The sequence below is a fragment of the Gorilla gorilla genome, chromosome 9 (genome assembly GCF_029281585.2).
Source record: "Gorilla gorilla gorilla isolate KB3781 chromosome 9, NHGRI_mGorGor1-v2.1_pri, whole genome shotgun sequence".
In the NCBI taxonomy this organism is placed as follows: Eukaryota; Metazoa; Chordata; class Mammalia; order Primates; family Hominidae; genus Gorilla; species Gorilla gorilla.
Window position 1 is genome coordinate 82,793,949 of NC_073233.2, and position 19,333 is coordinate 82,813,281.

Here is a 19,333-nt window from a genome sequence, read left to right on the forward strand (position 1 = left end):
CTGGAGCCCCACAGCTTTATTTTTATTTTTGTAGCGATAAGGTCTCACTACGTTGCCCAGGCTGGCCTCAAACTCCTGGGCTCAAACAATCCTCCTGCCTCAGCCTCCCAAAGTGCTGGGATTACAAGTGTGAGTGACCATGCCTGGCCAACCCACAGCTTTCAAAGCGTGCTGATTTCAACTGCTACTCTGATGCAGGTAGGAATACATTTATTCTCCCCCTCATATATAAGAACATGAAAGTGCAGGGTGGGGGAGACTTGCCTTATTTTATGTAACTAGGCTTTCCACTGAAAACAACTAGAATGATGAATAAAATATAAAAAGAAAAAAGATCCATCATTTTATTTATTTTCTTTTGTAGAGATGGGGTCTTGCTATGGTTGCCTAGGCTGGACTTGAACTCCTGGCCTAAAACGATCTTCCCACCTTGGCCTCCCAAGTAGCTGGCACTACAGGCACACACCACCATTCCCCGTGGTGGTGGATCCATCATTTTAATATGTATAAGAGATGTGAAGAGAGTAAGGAAGCAGTATGCCAAATCTAAAAACCCAGAGGGAGAAACTTAACATAGGAAGCCACTCAAGCCTTGAGGGCATATACTTATCCTGTTGAAACTGAACTATGGTTTGACAGTATCATGGGGCTAGAGAATCAAAGCCCAGGGTACCCTGAAGGTGGGGAGTTTAATCAGAGACCCTTTATATGAATTTCGGATCCTAAAGGGATACACCCTCAGGGTGAAATTAACCAAAACTAAACCCATTCTCCTTATCCCATAGGCAGGAGAAAACTGTCTTGGAGTGAACAGAGAAAGAGAAGGGGAAGGGCAGACTGGTCCTCTTGCAAAACTGTAGCCCAAATCTGTATCATCAGAGTGATTCAGAAAACACCCAGTCAGGAATTTAGCTTAAGCTGATTCCATCCTGAGTGACTCTAGGTACCAAAATAAATAGAAAGGTTTATAGTGTTGCAAACTAAATAATGTGGGACCAACTCTTCCCTGAGTAAAAAACTAGAAAACCCAGAAAAAATATACATTTAAAAACAATCTGCCTTAAGATACCTGGGAACTAACAAGCTGTGAAGAATTATGGCGCTAAGATTTGAAAAAAGAAGGAAATCCAAAGGGGTTCATGCAACACTTTTCCCCTAGGACTGTCTGCTGACTCCAGAAGTGGCTGAGAGGCTGAGAAGTTGAGCAGAGATTCTGACAACCCTGCTGGGCCAGGGGCGAAAATTGGAATCCAAGGCATGCCACAGAATAGAAGCCTGACTACTCATGCTTTAAGTTAGGTCTTTAGAAAACCAAACCCTCGGAGGACGTATACACTAGAAATAGTATGGACCTTGCAGAGACCGAAGACTAGCTTCAAATAATTTCAATTTTTATAATTGAATTAAGATGATTTGAAATTATTAGTGATGTAGATCACCAGAAAACCCTTGATCTGGTGGGCAAAAAGTGATTTGAGTTGTCCAAAGAAAGAGCCATGGCCTCTCATTCAGTTCCTGACTATTTACATTTAACTTAAAACTAAGCTTAAATAAAATTGAACATTCAGTTCCTATATCACACTAGCTACATTTCAAGTGCTCAAGAGCTCAATAGGCCTAGTAGCTACACTATGAACAACACAGATATAGAACATTTCCAACATTGTAGTAAGTTCTACTGAACAGTGCTAAATTAGGCCTTGTAAGGATTACTAGACAGTGTCTGCAAATTGGTGCTAATCTCTGGGGATATGAAAGGCATGGTGGACCATCACTCAGAAGTGGGGGATCATAAAGGTCAGATGGAAGAATGAAAATTTAGCCAAAGTCTGTTTCACAATGGACCCAGTGAAGTCACATATCTACCTTGAATGTGTAACTGAAACTGACATACTAAACAACTGGCAGAACACCCACATTTATTTACTGAGCAACAAAGTATAGCCCATTATAGTAGGAAGTGTCCAATTGAAACCCCAGGAACTTTTCTTCCCAATAGTAAACCAAAAACAATACTGAATCCCTGAGGTAATTGCAGAGATTACTGCCATCACTAAAGATTAAAAAGATGGAAGGATAATGATTCCTATGACATCCCTGTTTAACATCTCTTGTTTAGAAGATTGTTATGAATTGTGAAGAAGATATCCTTTGTTTATTTAGCTTGTACAGAAAACAGGTTTTGAAGAATGATTGTAGATTACTGTAAGCTTAATCAAGAGGTGACTCCCACTTTCAGCTGCTATTCCAGGTGTGGAATCTTTTTACTGGAGCAAATCAACCAAGCCCCTGGCACTGTGGATACAGCTAAGGACCTATCAAATGTTTCTTTCTCTCTCTTTATCAATTAATAAGAACTACCAAAAGCAGTCTGCTTTCACCTGACAGGGACAACAGTACACCTTTTTCCTCTTCTCTCGGGGCCATATCAACTCTGGAATCTTGGTTATTTTGATATCCTACAGAATATCATACTGATTGGACCTGGCGAGCAGGAAAAGTTGCAAACACCCTAGATGCCTTAGTAAGATGCCTGTGTGTTACAGGATGGAGGTAAGCCCCCTCCCCCATCAAAATTCAGGGTACTACGATATGGATTAATTTTTTGTTGTTATCCAGGTATCTGAAGCATGTTGTGATGCACTTCTAATGTGAAAGACATAATCCTGTACCTTGCTTCTTATTTATCTTACACTACTTGTAGGAAAAAAATCACAAAGTTTCACTGGCCTTTGTGGATTTTATTTTTATTTATTTATTTTTTGAGATGGAGTCTCACTCTGTCACCTGGGGTTGGAGTGCAGTGGTGTGATCTTGGCTCACTGAAACCACTGCCTCCCAGGTTCAAGCGATTCTCCTGCTTCAGTCTCCCGAGTAGCTGGGATTACAGGCGCCCGCCACCACATCTGACTAATTTTTGTATTTTTAGTAGAGACAGGGTTTTGCCACATTGGCCAAGCTGGTCTCAAACTCCTGACCTCAAGTGATCCACCTGCCTCGGCCTCCCAAAGTGTTGGGATTACAGGCGTGAGCCACCGTGCCCATCCCCTTTTTAAATTTTAGAAGTGACATATAAAATATTTGGTGCTGTTCTAACTGATTTACTAAGTATCCCACAAGGCTGCTAGTTTTGAGTGAGGCCCAGAGCAAGGCAAGGTTCTACAACAGGTCCCAACTGTAATGCAAGTTGCTCTTCCATTGGGCATATGACTCAGCAGGTCCAAATGGCTTCTAAAGGACTATGGCAAATAGGTGTGCTGTACAGATAGGGTATCATACATCCTGGATTTCAATGATAGCCTGAGTTTTCACCTGTTATCGCCAAATAATTATTAATACTGTCCCTTTTCCCTCTCATATATGTCCTGGTTTGGATGATAAAGTACATGGTCATTCTATGAATAGAGCCTTTTCTTGGTACCCACAGCAGATTCATTTTTGAGCAAAGTTATGCCCTATTCTGCAGATAACCTTTTTTTTTTTTTTTGAAAAACAATTTCTTGCTTACTAGTGCATGTTGGTAGAGGCCAAATACCTGACCACAGGATACTATGTGATCATGCAACCTGAGCCACTCATCATGAACTGAACATGCAACAGAACTCCCCCATCAAGTGAAAGCAATATTTGAAATCAGGCTCCAGCAAGTCTGGAAAAGTTGCAGGAATATATGGCTCAGATTCCTATGGCGCATACTCCTGCTGTACTGCTACCTCTCCATCAACCCTTAACTAAGGTCCTGTGGCCATCTAATATAGGAAGAAAAACCTCTAGCTGGGTTTACAAATGACTTAGCATGATATGCTGATACCTTCTCAAAGTCGACTATTACAATATTATAGCCCCACACAGGAGTGACCAAAAACACAGGGGAAGAGAAATCTTCTAAGTAGGCAGAACTTAGAGCAATGTATCTGACTGGCCATTTGCTTGGTCAGAGAGATAGCCAGAAATACAGATCTATACTGATTCACGGGCAGTGGCTGATGGTTTAGCTGAATAGTCAAAGCTTGGAAAAAATATGGGAAAGTTGCTGAAAGTATAGAGAAAAATTATGTGACTTAACCTCTCAGAATGGATAGAGTGTGAAGACTGTGTCTCATATGACTGTTTCCCCAAGACTATCCCCTGCGGCGGAGACTCTCAATGGTCAGGAAGATAAGGTAACCCATTCCATGAATGTCAGTTGCCCTCTTTCCCTTGGTGGCAGGGATGAAGGCTACACACTTCCTTTCACCAGAGCAAATCTGGTTATGACCCTTGCTGAGTACTCAACCTGCCAATGGCAGAGGCCACTGCTGAACCCCTAATACAGCACCATTTCTAGAGGGATTATACAGCTGTCTAGTATCAAGTTGACTTTAAAAAGCAGCAGCAAGTTTTCTTTACTAGATTATAAATGTATTTTTGGATATAGATTTGCCTTCCCCGCCCACAATGTTCTACAAGTGGAATTAGAAACTGTTGATACAATAATACTAGCTTTTGTAATTGCCCATGTATTTACCTTTAATGAGAGCTTTATTCCTTCTTACAGCTTTGAGTTACTGTCTAGCATCCTTTCATTTCAACCTGCAAAACTCCCTCTAGTATTTACGCAGGGCGGGACTGGTGGTAATGAATTTTTTTTACCTTTTATTTATCTGGGAATGTCTTAATTTCTTCCATACTTTGGAAGAACACTTCTGCTGGATGTAGGATTCCTGATTGACAGGTTTTTTTCTTTTAGCACTTTAAATATTTAATATATCAGCCCACTGCCTTCTGGCCTTAAAAGTTTCTGACAAGAAGTCTGCTGATAATCTTATTGAAGATTCCTTGTATGTGATGAGTTGCTTCTCTCTCACTGCTTTCAAGACCCTCTCTGTCTTTTAACAGTCTGATTATAATATGACTCAGTGGAGGTCTCTTTGAGTTCATCCTATCTTGGAGTTCGCTGAGCCTCATGTATGTTTATATTCATGTCATTCATCAAACTTGGGAAGTTTTAGGCTATTATTTCTTCAAATAATCTCTCCGTGCTTTCTCTCTTCTCCTTCTGGGACTTTCATAATACATAGGTTGGTTTGCTTGATGGTATCCCAATCCCACAGGTCCCTTAGGCTTTGTTCAAGTCAATCTTTTTTTTTCCTCTTGTTTCTCTGACTTGATACATTTAATTGTTCTATCTTCAAGTTTGCTGATTCTCTCTTCTGACTGCTCGAATCTGCCTTTGAAACTCTCCAGTGAATTTTTCATTTCTTATTCTAATTTTGAGGTTCAAAATTTCTTTTTAGGTTGTCTATCTCTTTGTTGATATTTCCATTTTGTTAATATATCATTTTCTTGACTTTATTCATATCTTTCATTAGTTCTTTGAAAACCTTTAAGACAGCTGTTTTAAAGTCTTTATCTAGTAAGTACTCACTTTCTCAGGGATAGTTTCTGTTGCTTAATTTTTTCCTTTGGATGGGCCATATTTTTCTGTTTCTTTGTATGCCTTGTGATTTTTTTGTTGAAAGCTGAATATTTGAATCTATTAATATGGTAACTCTAGAAATCAGATTCTTCCCTTTACCAGGGTTTGCTGGGTTTTTTTGTTTCGTGTTTGATTATTGCAGGCTGCCTCTGTGTCAAGGATCAGGCTGATGTGTAAATGTAAGTTCTTCTCAGGTCTTTTCTAAGCCTGTGCATTTCTCTGGGTATATGTGGTGACATTCTAATTTCCTCTGTATATGCAGCTGATTTTGAATGTCCTAGACTTTAATGCCTGGCTCCCAAAAGATGGGGAAAGGAATGAGGATTAAGAAAAGAAATCCTTTAAATTCCCTGGAAGTCTCTTCAGCTGGAGCAGAAAGGGCTTACGACAGTTGTGGATGGGTGTGTGTGCAACAATGGTTGTGTGCCTCTGTGTGCACCTCAATGATGAGAAGTAGCAATCAGTGATCACAGCACAAATCTCTAAAATTTGGAGGACAGAGATCTTTTTGTCCACCCTGGCTCCTGCAAGCTGCATGTGAATTACCCAATGAATATATTTCTTATTCTAATTTTCAGGTTCAAAATTTGAACCATGAGATTGGGAGTTAGGGGATGGGTAGCTGCTACCGGGTTAAAGCTGTAATTGACTGAAATTAGTTGCAGTTTGTCATCTAAATCTTCCCCTGGAAGATGTAAACTTTTAATAGAGTGTGAAGATTATTTGTGTCCACAGTTTCAAAATTGTTACATCAGACTGATTCTGGCAATGAAATTGTTGTCTAGATGAGGAGACAGATTCTTGGTGCTTCCTACTCCATCATCTTCCCAGAATCCTCTAGTGAAATAATCTTTGATGATTTATCTACTATACCAATTAGATATAGTTAGGGAAGTTGGGACCCTAACTTAACAGCATAGGATATCACATAAACCAAAACTGATACTGTTTTTCTCATAACCACAACCTAAGGGCCTAGGAATTAATGGAAATGAAAGTAGCTCCTCTTACAATTATATCTAATAGTCTACTTGCAGAATTTTTGCTTCTCATTCTACAATTTTTGACACTTCTGATTTACAGGTCTTAGTTCCTAAGGAGGTACTTTTACCAAGAGACACAATCATGGTTCCACTGAACTGGAAGTCGAGATTGCTACCAGCCACTTGCATTTCTCATTTCACTGAACCAACAGTCAGACAAAGAGGGGTTCATTCTACTGGCTAGGTGACTGATATTGTTTATAAAAATAAATATAATTGCTGTTATACCTTGAGGTTAAAAAAAAAAAAAAAGTATCTCTGGGACTAGAGTATTATCTGGTGCTCCTCTAAGAAGTTCCATGTCTTTTAGTCTTTTAATGAAGACTACAGCAACCCAGTAAAAGGAGGACCTTAAAGGACTCAGACCTTTCAGAAGTGAAGGTTCAGAAAACCACATCAGTTAAAGAACCCCAACCAGCCAAGGTGCTGGAAGAGGACAGAGGAACATTAAATAGGTGATGGAAAAAAGGATTTACAAATATCCACTATGGCCTCCTGACCAGTTAAGAAAAGATCACTGTAGCAACTATGCATATTTTCATGTGCATTTTCTTCCTTCCTTAGTGTGCGTGTGTGTGTGTGTGTGCACTCGCATGTACACTTAAACTGCTAGTGGTGACTGACTTTACAACTTAGTTTTTAGGATATAAAATATCCATAAATTTCTTTAGAAGAGAAAATAATATCATCCAGCGATGGCTACAGTAACTGATGGAACTATGTCTCATCCTTCTTGAGGGGATGGTGAAAGTGTCTTCAGTATAAGAGGAAGAGTTCCTTCATGTTAGGTAAAAGCATGTTGCAGTTGCTATTGTTGTATGGAAATTAAATATGGAGGGAAGCAGGAGGGTAGCTATTGGGGTTCCAAGGGTTGAATGGTGCCAGTTATCTGCCTATTTGCTCTCAGCCTTCACCCCTTCCTTCTGTGTTCTTCTATGTATTGTAGGGGGCTGGAGCCATCTCCTTAACTACACTTCCCAGACTGCCTTTCCAACTAGTTGGATACTGCCAATAGAAGGGATTCATGAGAGACTGGAAGGCCAGAGCCAGGGAGAAGCAACTCTCTTGTCTGGCTTCTGATAGCATTTCTGTCAGCAGCAGCAGTGATAGTGGAACAGCAATGGCAGTACTAACCATGGTAACTGCGTTGGCAGAGATTCCAGCCTTGGTTGAGGCATCACATCTTCAGCAGGTCTACAATTACAGTGACACCCTCCCTGAAAGCCCAGCAGTGGATATAGACTTGTTGACTTCAGTTTAGCAGTGTTGCAGCTTCTGATCTCTGGTTATCAACGCTTCTTACTTTTTGTTCTTCCCATACCCCTCTTCTCCACTTAGCTCTTCCATCCCTTCTAACAGCCATGTAACCAATTCCCTCTCTATCACGGGTGATATTTTAGGTGGAATAATGGTTCTCTGGGTATGATTTTTAAGAGTGCTTACCTTTTAGAGCTACATACTGGAATATTTATAGATGAAATAATATGAAACATTTATGGCTGTATATATCTGAGATTTTTCTTCAAAATATTCCAGGAGGGGGCGTGATGGGGGCATAGATGAAACAAGATTGGCCATGACTTGATAATTGTCAGGTGATAATTGTTGGTGATAGGTACCTGGAGTCAATTTTATGATAGACTCTAATTTTATATGTGTTTAAAAACTTTCCATAACAAAATACCAATTACCTCTCCCTGCCAAGAATTAATAAATGAATAAACCAATCAATAAACCAATTAATACCATCTATTTGTAATACCTTGAGTGGGTTTTGTATTTCTGTCTACAGCCTGACTGGCTCATGGAGAAAGCCTACCTAAGAATGAAGCCGGGACCCGGCAGAATGGCTCCTGTGAAGAAGGGCAAGAAGAAAAAGGGCCGTTCTGCCATCAATGAGGTGGTGACCCGAGAATACACCATCAACATTCACAAGTGCATCCATGGAGTGGGCTTCAAGAAGCATGCCCCTTGAGCACTCAAAGAGATTCGGAAATTTGTCATGAAGAAGATGGGAACTCTAGATGTGCACAACTGATACCAGGCTCAACAAGGCTGTCTGGGCCAAAGGAATAAGGAATGTCCCATGCCAAATCCATGTGCGGCTTTCCAGAGAACATAATGAGGATGAAGATTCACCAAATAAGCTCTATACTTTGGTTACCTATGTACCTGTTACCACTTTCAAAAATCTATAGACAGTCATTGTGGATGAGAACTAATCACTGATTGTCAACTATATCAAACAAAGTTATAAAACTGCAAAAAAAAAAAAAAGAATGAAGCCAACACCAAGGAAAACAAAGATGTCTTCATGTGTATGACAGAACAAGTAACAGACTAACAGAAGCTGCACACATGCTCAAGAAATAGAGATGCACGCAGAGACCTGACAACATCCTGTGCACCTATATCCAGCCAAAGCATCCAGCAGATTGACCTCATGATTTTTCACATACATGAACCAATAAATTCCCTTTTTTGTTTAAGCCACTTTGAATTGGACTTCTGTTACTTGCAAACAAAACAACCCTAACTAATGAAACCCCTAATAAATGATCACTACTATTATCTCAACCCCCCTGAGCAACTGGCCAACCACAATCATCACCATATAAAATCTAAGTAACTTATTACATATATACACATATATATATTAGGCATAAGCCACAATAGAATGTGCTAAGTATTAAATTAACTGTGGAAACACTAAATTAAACTGATCCTTAGAGAAGGGATTAAGAGGCATGGGCTAAAGCAGTCAGAGAAGGCTCCTGGTAGGGAAAGGAGGAAGGTCTGAGCTGGGCCTTAGAAAATGTACAGAATCTACATGAGAATATAATATAACAGTCATGAGTATGGTCTCTGGAGTCTGATAGACTTGATTCAAATCCTGGATCTGTTACCAACTAGCTTTGCAACTTTGGGCAAGTTACTTAAATGTCTGTACTTATTTCCTCATCTAAAAAATGTGGATAATAATAGGAGACCTACCTCACAGAGCTGTTATGAGGATTTAATGAGTTGACATACATAATGCCGAGAATAGTGTCTGGCACATTGTCAAGTACTACATATGTGTTTTTATTACTATTAAGAGGAAGGACCAGCCAGAGGAATGGCCTCAGCAAAGGTGCAGAGTGGGAATGTACAAAGGTTATCTAGAGACCAGGAAACAGACTTACTGAGCTGACACAGGGGGCTCATGAAGGAGAACTGTCTGGCAAGACAGTTTACAGATGACCAGTCAGAGGCAGGGAAAGTGGCTTGCCAAACACCTGGATCTCTCCTAACAGCACACAGGAAATTGGGGGCGTGTGTCTGAGGCCTTTCTGGGAGCTTCAGTAGGTGCCATTATCCCTGCTTTGAGCACTTACAGCCTATCTTTATGGCACTTCAAGCTGCTATGGGCTATTTCCTTGGATATTTGTACACAAAAACACAGAATGGACTCCAGGAGGTAGAACTTACTGTTCTGCGACGGCCAAATTGGGCGGCAGGGAGGTGAGGCCATTGCCTGTGAGGAGCAGTACACGGAGGTGTGGCAGAATCCCCAAATCACAGATGGCCTCCACAGTCAGGCTGTTGAAGGAAAGGTCCAAGAACTGCCATGCAAAGATGAAAGATGGGGAAGGTAAGCACTCTGTGTGACAACAATGCTCATATATGATGTGGGAGCTACTTTCTAGAGTGCCCCATCGCCCACAGGACAAAACCCTCCTGGATCTCCAGGTTAACATTCAAGGTCTACTAGAGTCAGTACCCAACTGGTTTTCTAGCCTTAGTTGCCACTACAAATCTTTGTTTATCCTGTAGTGCTGGGCAAATAGACTCCTCCCTGCTGTTTGCCTCATCCACCTACAGATCTTTGCTTGTGCTTTTTGCTTAAATGGGAATGCCATTCTTCCATGTATCCTAATCCAAGCCCCCAAAAGACAGCTCAAAAGCTGCCTCCTTGTAAAACCTTCTCAATTCCCCAGACAGATGGAATCTCTACCTCCCCTAACTTTGACTGCTTTATCTAAACTGCTTTCAGGGTACTTATCAAAGTTGGCTAGGTACCTGGCATATGGATATGCCTAGCACAGTGCTTGGCACACAGTGGTGGACTAGATCATAAACTGGTACTTGGAAGACTGTGGGGTCAAGTGCCATGCCACTGTAACACTGTATCCTTGTAAGTTAGCATAAGACCTGGCACAAAGTAGGTGCGCATAAAAAATGAGCTGAATAAACTGGCTTCAGTGGCTCATGCCTGTAATCCCAGCACTTTGGGAGGCAGAGGTGGGCAGATCATGAGGTCAGGAGATTAAGACTATCCTGGCTAACACGGTGAAACCCCGTCTCTACTAAAAATACAAAAAATTAGCCAGGTGTGGTGGCACACGCCTGTAGTGCCAGCTACTCAGGAGGCTGAGGCAGGAGAATCGTGTGAACCTTGGAGGCAGAGGTTGCAGTGAGCTGAGATCACACCACTGCACTCCAGCCTGGGCAACAGAGCAAGACTCTGCCTCAAAAAAAAAAAAAAAAAAAAAAAGACAAAAGAAATAAACTGGCTTATGAGGACAATAACCCCAAATTGTCACCCTATTGTCAACCACCTTCTAACTGGCCTTCTGGATTCATGACATAGTTGACTGGGGTCAAGGGGCCAAGGGGTCAGTCAGAAAACCGTGTTTCTCTGCAGAGACAATCAGGATGAATGACATCTGTCCAATATTTGTTCTCCTTCTCCTAAGCCTCCACAGACACTATATATACAAGTTGGCTCCCTTCCATCACCCCTATTTCTTATGTGCTTCCCTGTGCCCCCCTCCTCAACACCCCTCCTCAACATACATTGAAGTCTATTGAATGGGGTCAGTTTCAGCAACTTATTCAATTGGTACAGGAGCAAGTCTTTGGTCAGCCACATCAGTATTACACAGTCAGACATACACACGCTACAGGTTACCCTCAGAGAAGGACTGGGTTTGGTCTGACTCTGCTGTAATAATTGATAGCTCTGCAGACCTGGGTGTTTAAGTCCTGACTAACCATGTGATATTAGGCAAATTACTTAATCTGGGTTTCCTTATCTGTAAAGTAGAAATAAGTGGTTCTTATGTAGATAAAGCCTTTATCCTGGAGTCTAGTATACAGTAAATGCTTAATGTTGGCTGTCATCATCATCATCATCATTTCATTCCTCAACCCTATGTATAAGGCTTACTTTGTACCTGTCCCTGCCCTTTAGGAGCTCCCAGCCTACTCAGCTAAATACATGTATATGTTCATTATGTAGCAATGCTGCTGGGATAGATGTCTGAAGACAGACCAATCAGGGCACAAAGGAAGGAAATGGTCAGGTCTACCAGGGGATCAGGACAGGCTTCACAGGGTAGGTAACATCTGAGCTGTCCTCAGAGACCAGTAGGTATTCACCAAATTGTTAAGGGCAAAGAGACATTCAGGGCAGAAAGTGGCATGTATAGAAGCCAGGAGGCAGGAGGCAGCCTTTCTTGTTCTGAGAACCATGAATAGTTTGGGTATGACTGAAGTCCCTGGCATAAGAAATGGCTTGATAGGACTAGCCAAGTACTACAGAAGCTCCAAGTTCATGCCACCATCAGCAAATTCCAAGGTTTGAGGGTTCAGACAATGAGGCGATCCCACTTGGCTGGAGCAAACAGAGAAGCCTACAGGAGGAAGACCTGGAAAGGTGCCTGAGATAAGCACAGGGAAAAGTGGGGAACATTCTCCCCTCATACTCATGTGTGAACAGTCAGCCTATGGATTCTATCTACCTCCTTAATATCTCTCATACTTGTTCCCTCCAATCTGTTCTATCTACCTCCTTAATATCTCTCATACTTGTTCTCTCTATTTTTTATACAGAAGCCAGAATGGGTTTTCTAAAATGCAGTTCTGACCCTACCACTTAGCTTAAAACCCTTCAATGGATCCCTATTCTCCTTAAGGTTTAAACTCCTCAGCAAAGTTTCCAAGGTTCTCCCCAGTCTCTTTTCTGCTACCCCTCCAGGTTCACATATCACTACACTCTACTGTGTCTCAGTCTCTATTCCAACCATATGGAGCTGTTTCATTAGGGTTCTAGCTCAGAAGCTGGCCTACTGCTATTTTGTGTAACCCATGAGCTAAGAATAATTTTTGCTTTTTTCTTTTTGAGACAGGGTCTCATTCTGTTACCCATTGGTGTGAACATGGCTAGAGGGCAGTGGTGTGAACATGGCTCACTGAAGCCTCAAGCTGCTGGGCTCAAGTGATCCTCCTGCCTCAGCCTCCTGTGGGTCCACAGGCACGCACCACCATGCTATTTTTTTTTATTTTTGTAGAGACATGGTCTCATTTTGTTCCCAGGCTGGTCTTGAACCTCTGGGCTCAAGCGATCCTCCCGTCCTGGCCTCCCAAAGTGCTGGGATTACAGGTGTGAGCCACCCTGCCCAGCCAATTTTTACATTTTTAAATGGTTGAAAAAAATAAAAAAAAAGAATAAGAGTGTGTTTCATGTGCAAATTATGTGAAGTTCAGATTTCAGTGTCATGAAGTTTTAGGCTGGGTGTGGTGGCTCACGCCTGTAATCCCAGCTTTTTGGGAGGTTGAGGTGGGCAGATCACTTGAGGCCAGGAGTTCGAGACTAGCCTGGCCAACAAGGTGAAACCCTTCTCTACCAAAAATACAAAAATTAGCTGGGTGTGGTGGTGCACACTCGTAGTCCCAGCTACTCAGGAGGCTGAGGCATGAGAATTGCTTGAACCCAGGAGGCGGAGGTTGCAATAAGCCGAGATTGTGCCACTTACTCCTGCCTGGGTGACAGAGGGAGACTGTCTCAAAAAATAAATTAATTAATTAAAATAAATAAATAAAGTTTTATTGGAACACAGCCACTCATTTCTCATTTGTTTACATATTGTCTATGGCTGTTTTCCATTATACAACAGCAGAGTTGACTAGCTAAGATTAGTTATGACCATATGAACCACAAAGCCTAAAATATTAGGCCTGCTGTACAGAAAAAGTTTGCTGACCTCATTCTAGCTGCTTTGGCTATTTAATGTAGGATCAGAATTTGCTTTCTATAGAATTAAGGGCAATTTAAAGAAATGAATAGCCTTAGAATCACAGGCCACAGAATTTCAGAGCTGACCCAGAATTTACAGAGGGGAAATGTCCCAGAGAGGGTGCGTTGTTTGGCCAGGTAGGCATGGCAAAGTACTGGCAAAACCAAGACAAAAGGTCTTCTGACTGCCAGGGCAGGGCTCCAGCTGAACCTTCTTCAGATCTGTAATCCGAGAATCAAACCATGGCAAAGTTAAGTTTTTCTAAATTGACTCCTGAAGAATTATTCTACTCTGGGCTTTTCCTCCTGGGGCAGCCTTTTTGGCAAACAAGAACAGAAGATTCCTAACCTGGCTACTACATCTGCTGAGTCACATCAAGTTTTATTACACATCAAAATATTCATTACTGTGAGCTGCAAATTCAGGATATTTGACAGGTTTATCCTTCTTCTTAGGGAGCCCTTGCAAATCACAGATAGATGAAAACAGATGACTGGGCAAGAGATTTCCTGTTTTCATTTATATTCTGCATCTTAACTTTGGTCTGCTCTCTTACGTAAATACCCTTTTGCAAGGGTAGGTCTGCTGGATAAATCATCTTCATCAGATGCGATCACACTATAAAGTAAAGTAAGGCCTCCAAAAAAGTCACTCATGATCAGTCACTAGATCCAAGCTAGTCAGTTGTGGGGTCAGAGCCTATAGTCATGTCTCCTCCCTTCAGCCCACTGGCACTTGAAACAGGGGTTTGAAATGGTAGGGGAAGAAGACAAGATGCATGGTACAATGCACAACACAGGAGCTCAATGACTACTCTCTGAAAAAGTAAAAGAACAAATAAATGCAAGTTCTTAAGAAGCTCCCAGGCTCAAAGGTCAGGGACATGGCTCCCTGTATCTCTAGACCATCTGAAACCTGTTTCCTGCTGTCTATTCCAAAATCTACTATTAAATATTTATAAACACAGAAAAAAAATGCATCAGTTGTTGTAAACTTACTTTCTCTCTATTTTATTCAGCTTTCAAGAGCTTTGCTTCCTAGACAAGTGTGAGGACTACTTTTGTCCCAAATCATAGAAAATTACTGTTATCTTCAATATGATTTGAGACCATGGAGAGAAGGTTCCATTACAGTCAGCAGAATATGCTTTAAAAATGCAAAGATATATAATCCAATTTAGGAAGGTGGCTATCCCAAGAGAGGTTAAAACCTTTTAAAGCTTTGGCATATGAAGGCCATCAACTCTGAAAAACTCACTCTTGTAGAAGGTCCCCCTCACTGACAAGACCAGGTTAAGTGAAGCTTTTGTGAAGAATGGCTGACCCTTGATGTTTGCAGATGAAATCATTTAAGTTAACAGCTTTTTGGGGTCGACCTCAAGGTTCATGACACGCACACATTTTACTGAAATTTGACTCTGAAACACTTCTACTCCAGGATGTGGAGAAGAGTCTATTACTCAGTGAGTGAGCGTGGTCAGATGCCCAGCCCCCACACGTGGCTCCACCTCTGTTGTCCTTTACTCTCCACATATGTTGTCCTTTACTACTGCCGTGACTCTCAGGTAGTGACAAAAGCTTTGTTCCTTTGTAAAAAGTGGCCCACAAATCTTCATGAAAGCTGAATAAGTAATCAACTTGAACAATGAGGACATGTGCAGAAAATGCATGACTATGGGAAAATTTAGAAGAAAACTAAGAATGCAAACAAAATTTTCTGTATTTTCTAATTTGGGGTTTGAAGAACAGCTGTGAATGTACAAATGTTCAAGACTCTGCTGCTGATCCCATAGGATCCCTAGTCATACTAATCTCCGAGGTTATGGACTAGGCCTATAGCCTGCTCTATCCCAGCCACCGAGACTGATTCAGCTCACTTAGACCAGGATGAGTCTCTGGAATCAGTCTATAATGTCTCTAGTTCAGCCGATCCAATCTGCTGCACCTAGCTCTTAAGCTCCATGGCTCCTCAACCCCCACTAGATCCAGATCTCCCCTCAAAATTCTCCCTCCTTCAATACTCTGTTTTAAAACTCACTTTTCTGCACAGACTCCCTTGGACATGACCTTTGGCATTTATTTTCCGGGACCATGCACCATGGTTAAGTCTTTGGTATCAACTATTTGCTGCCACTTCTACCATTACCACTATCTCCATCACTGTAACTACCCTTACAACCCCCACCTCCACCCTCCCTGGAGGCCAGCAATGAAGCAAGGGCCTGGCTGTACAGGCCCAGCAAGCCCCTTCCCAACAGTTATAATCAGTAAAGCTCTATGCTCATTCCTTACAGGGGAACTTGGTGGGCACCAAAAACTTCCTACCTCCAACTTACTTCTAATAACTTAAAGTCTCCATATTTCACGTAGATAGTTTTGATGCCATTAAATGCGAGATCCAGTTCCTTTAGGGCTGGAAACGTGTGAAATGCCTCTACGTGGGGAAGAGAAAGAGAGTCTGAGGCTTGTAAAGGACTTAAGAGAAAGATATTAATAATTACCATTTACTGTGTCCCTACTGGGTTAGGCCAGGCACTGTATAAGGTACTTTACATACATGGCCTCTAAATCTCTAACAACCCAGAAAAATAGGGATTACTACTTCCATTCTATGGCTGACTAAGGCTCAGCCAAGCTAAGTGATTTGCCAGAATGGAATTGCTGGTAAGTGAAAGAGCCAAGAATTGAATCTAAGTCTGCTCAACAGCAAAGCCCATTTTAAAAATTATCTTTATTAATCCTGATTACAAAAATTAAAACACAACTAAGAAAAATAGTCAAACATCACAGAAAAATAAAAAGTTCTGTTTAATCCCAACATCCAGAGACAAGTATTAGAAGTTCCATATATAGCACTCAACTTTTTCTCATGTATATATCAAAATACACACATATACCTCTTTTAACAAAAATAGTCATACTGTACACACTGTACTGACTTGCTTTTTCCCTCAACAATGTAACTTAAAGATTATTCCATGTCAAAACATATAGATATGCCTAATGTCTTCTGATGTTCTACAGTATAGATATATCCTAGTTTACTAATCCATTTCCCCATTGGTAGCCTTTAGGCTATATGAATAAAAGGTAAGAAACTATATGAATAAAAGTTTCTCTCTTTGAATGAGAACTGAACTTTTTCTAGCCTTGTTCCTCTGGTAACCTGAAACCAATGGTATAGTAACTGCATTTCCAGGCAGTATCACTTGTGGTAAAAATCACCCTAGGTTGGTAAATTACATCTGGGCTAGGAGAAACTATAAATGAATGATAAACACCTGAAGGGGGCACCATAATTTTGGGCTTCCCTGTGTGTAGTGATTCCTATAATTGGATATATCCTTTGCAGAAACTCTAGGAGCTATGCCTATAAGTGTTACAATATATATTGGCTCCTGTGAGGAATGAGATTTCTAAGCCAGGGTGGCTTTTGCATCCACCCAATGACAGTCTCACTGTCTTGTACCTGAGCTGACACTGGGGGCCAGATGGAGGGGCACAAAGAATGCCTCATGGATGGCTTTGGGAACTCCATTGAAGAGAAACTCCTGATGCTGTTGTACTGGCATTCTGTGTGGAATTACTTAGAGCCTTCTAAGTGAACCTGATGTTAAATATGGTAGTCTTGTAAGTCAGAATGTTCAGTAGAACCTAATAAAGGCTGCTTTGTGAATATTTCTGGATGTTTCCAATGAACAGCCTTGTATGAGTGTGTTTCTACAGAATAATTTCCTGGAAGTAAAGCTACTAGATTAAAGGCAATGACTACTTTAAATTTTAAGAAACATTACCAAATTACCTCCAAGATGCTACACCAATGACTGTACTTCCACAGTTCAATGCAAGAGTATCCATCTCCCTACCAATGCTGGCTGTCATCAGCCCTTTTCACTCCTGCCAATATTTGACAGGCAGAAAACAATATCTTGATCCACTGTAATTATTAGTGAGGTTGAACACCTTTTCATATACCTATTGGCCTTTGTATTTCCAGCCCAAGCTCCTGACAGACCACCCTGTCTCCTAAAGGGTAGGGACCTCATCATATGCTTCTTTGAAAACAATCTTCAAACTCAATGCAACAAAACTGAACTTATCCTATTTCCCTCTGACTTGCCTTTTCTCTAATGTGCCCTATCTCTATGAAATGCCCCTTGATTCCTCCCTCTCCCTACATCCCTATCAGTCTATCAGCTACCAAGTCCCGTGGTTTCTACTCCTCCTAAATCTCTGTCTCTCTCTCTCTCTCTCTCTCTCTCTCTCAATCCTCTGCACCCTTCTTGTCACAATCCTGGCTCAGGCCTCATCTCCCCTCCCCTGAAAACCTGAAATAATCTCTCAGGTTTCCTGGCCTCCACCTTCTTCTTCTCTTATAGTCCACTCCTCACAGCTGCCACTGAGCTTCTCTATTTAAAACCCTTCCAAGACTCTCTTTTGCCTGCAGCATTAAGTCCAATTCACTCCCGGTCCTTGATAATCCAGTCGCTGCCAATCTGTCTAGTTTCAATTGTCCCCCACATGCTTCCCTTGCAAACATACAAAACCTCTTCAGTCTTCCTGATCAGACAATGCCATTCCACATCTGCTCCAGCAGCCGGAAATGCCTTCTTACCTTCTAGTTCCTGAATCACTCCTATTCATTTTTCTGGTCTCAGCTTAGGTGCTCCTCCTCTCAGAAGTTCCTCCTGACACTCTGGCCTGGCTTGAAGTCCCACGTATATGCTTGCATAGTATTTCCTGATTCTCTCTTTCACTGCTCTCCCCTCATCCTGACCTAACTATCTGTATCTGAGTCCATCTCTCTCACCAAACCATGAGCTCACCAGAGCAGGACTGCATGCACTCATTTCTAAAAGCCAAGTATTCACATAGTCCTAATATCCAGCAGGGGTCGCTGTGGACTTGCTGAATAAGAAGGCTTTATGCTCCTACAGGAGTACTTTACAGGCTTAGAAACATTTTTATACACCCATCTCATATGAGCCTGCAAGGTATCCTGCAAGGGGAGGAAAAAAAGAAGGGAATTATCTCCATTAACAGATAGAGAAGTAGAAGATCACAGAAAAATGTTCTAAGTAGGTAGCGCCAGAGCAGGACTGGAATCGAGGTCTTTGTGCTCTCCAGCACCCAGCCTATTGTACTCCAAAAAAGAGATGTGTGGCCAATCATAGATGGATGGATAGACAAATCCTAACACACGTGAATGGCTGTGCTGGCTAAGAGGAGGAAGAGAGCTTTCAAGAAAGAAAAAGCTTACCTAGAGGCAGCAGGTTTTCTGAGGCATTGATATAAACCACAGAATGAAAATGCTTGAAGTCATTTTCCTTGGCCTGTAGGAAAGCATTTCAGAAAAAAAAAAAAATCCACAAGATTAGTTCCCTGCCTAGAAGCCTTGCTGAAGCTTCAGGGCCACTGTCAGAAGAAACAAAGACCTAAAGGAATAAGGGACATCCTTAGCACAGGAGCAGCCACTTGAGTGCTGTAAGGGTTTTCCTGCTTTTTTTCCACTATGAAACATTTCAAATGTACAGAAAAGTATACGGAATGACACTCTGAAGACCCATATAACCACTATCCAGAGGTATGTATTTAATACAGCTGAATATTTTGCTGTCTTTGCTTTAAATAAATTTCCTTAAAGAAAATATTATATAGGGTGAACCACCACCATTACCACCCCTGTCCATGTATCCCCTCACTAATCCCATAACAGCTATCCTGAATTGGAGACTATCATTCCCATACTCAGTAGTTTTTGTGTGTTTGTTT

At 41.5% G+C, this 19,333-nt stretch overlaps 1 protein-coding gene and 1 pseudogene across 29 annotated transcripts in view; one reads left to right on the forward strand and one right to left on the reverse strand.

Moving 5' to 3' along the window:
- The window catches only part of XRRA1 (X-ray radiation resistance associated 1), a 109,648-nt gene that overhangs the window by 72,182 nt on the left and 18,133 nt on the right, over nucleotides 1-19,333 (reverse strand). For 13 of the 29 annotated variants that reach the window (XM_004051811.5, XM_019037078.4, XM_063693375.1 and 10 more), the window contains 3 exons: nucleotides 18,822-18,894; nucleotides 15,898-15,995; nucleotides 9,973-10,106 (listed from right to left, as the gene is read on the reverse strand). The exons of 2 other annotated variants lie outside the window; for them this stretch is intronic. Coding sequence is in view for 20 of the 27 variants with exons in the window: in XM_063693375.1 (XP_063549445.1) it covers nucleotides 9,973-10,106; nucleotides 15,898-15,995; nucleotides 18,822-18,894 (305 nt within the window). In the remaining 7 variants the exon portion in view is untranslated. Of the gene's footprint in view, nucleotides 1-9,972; nucleotides 10,107-15,897; nucleotides 15,996-18,821; nucleotides 18,895-19,333 lie in introns of those variants that run through there. 14 more of the 29 variants (XM_055356802.2, XM_055356796.2, XM_055356792.2 and 11 more) reach the window with 3 other exon arrangements.
- On the forward strand, nucleotides 7,250-9,001 carry LOC101149557 (large ribosomal subunit protein eL31-like; annotated as a pseudogene).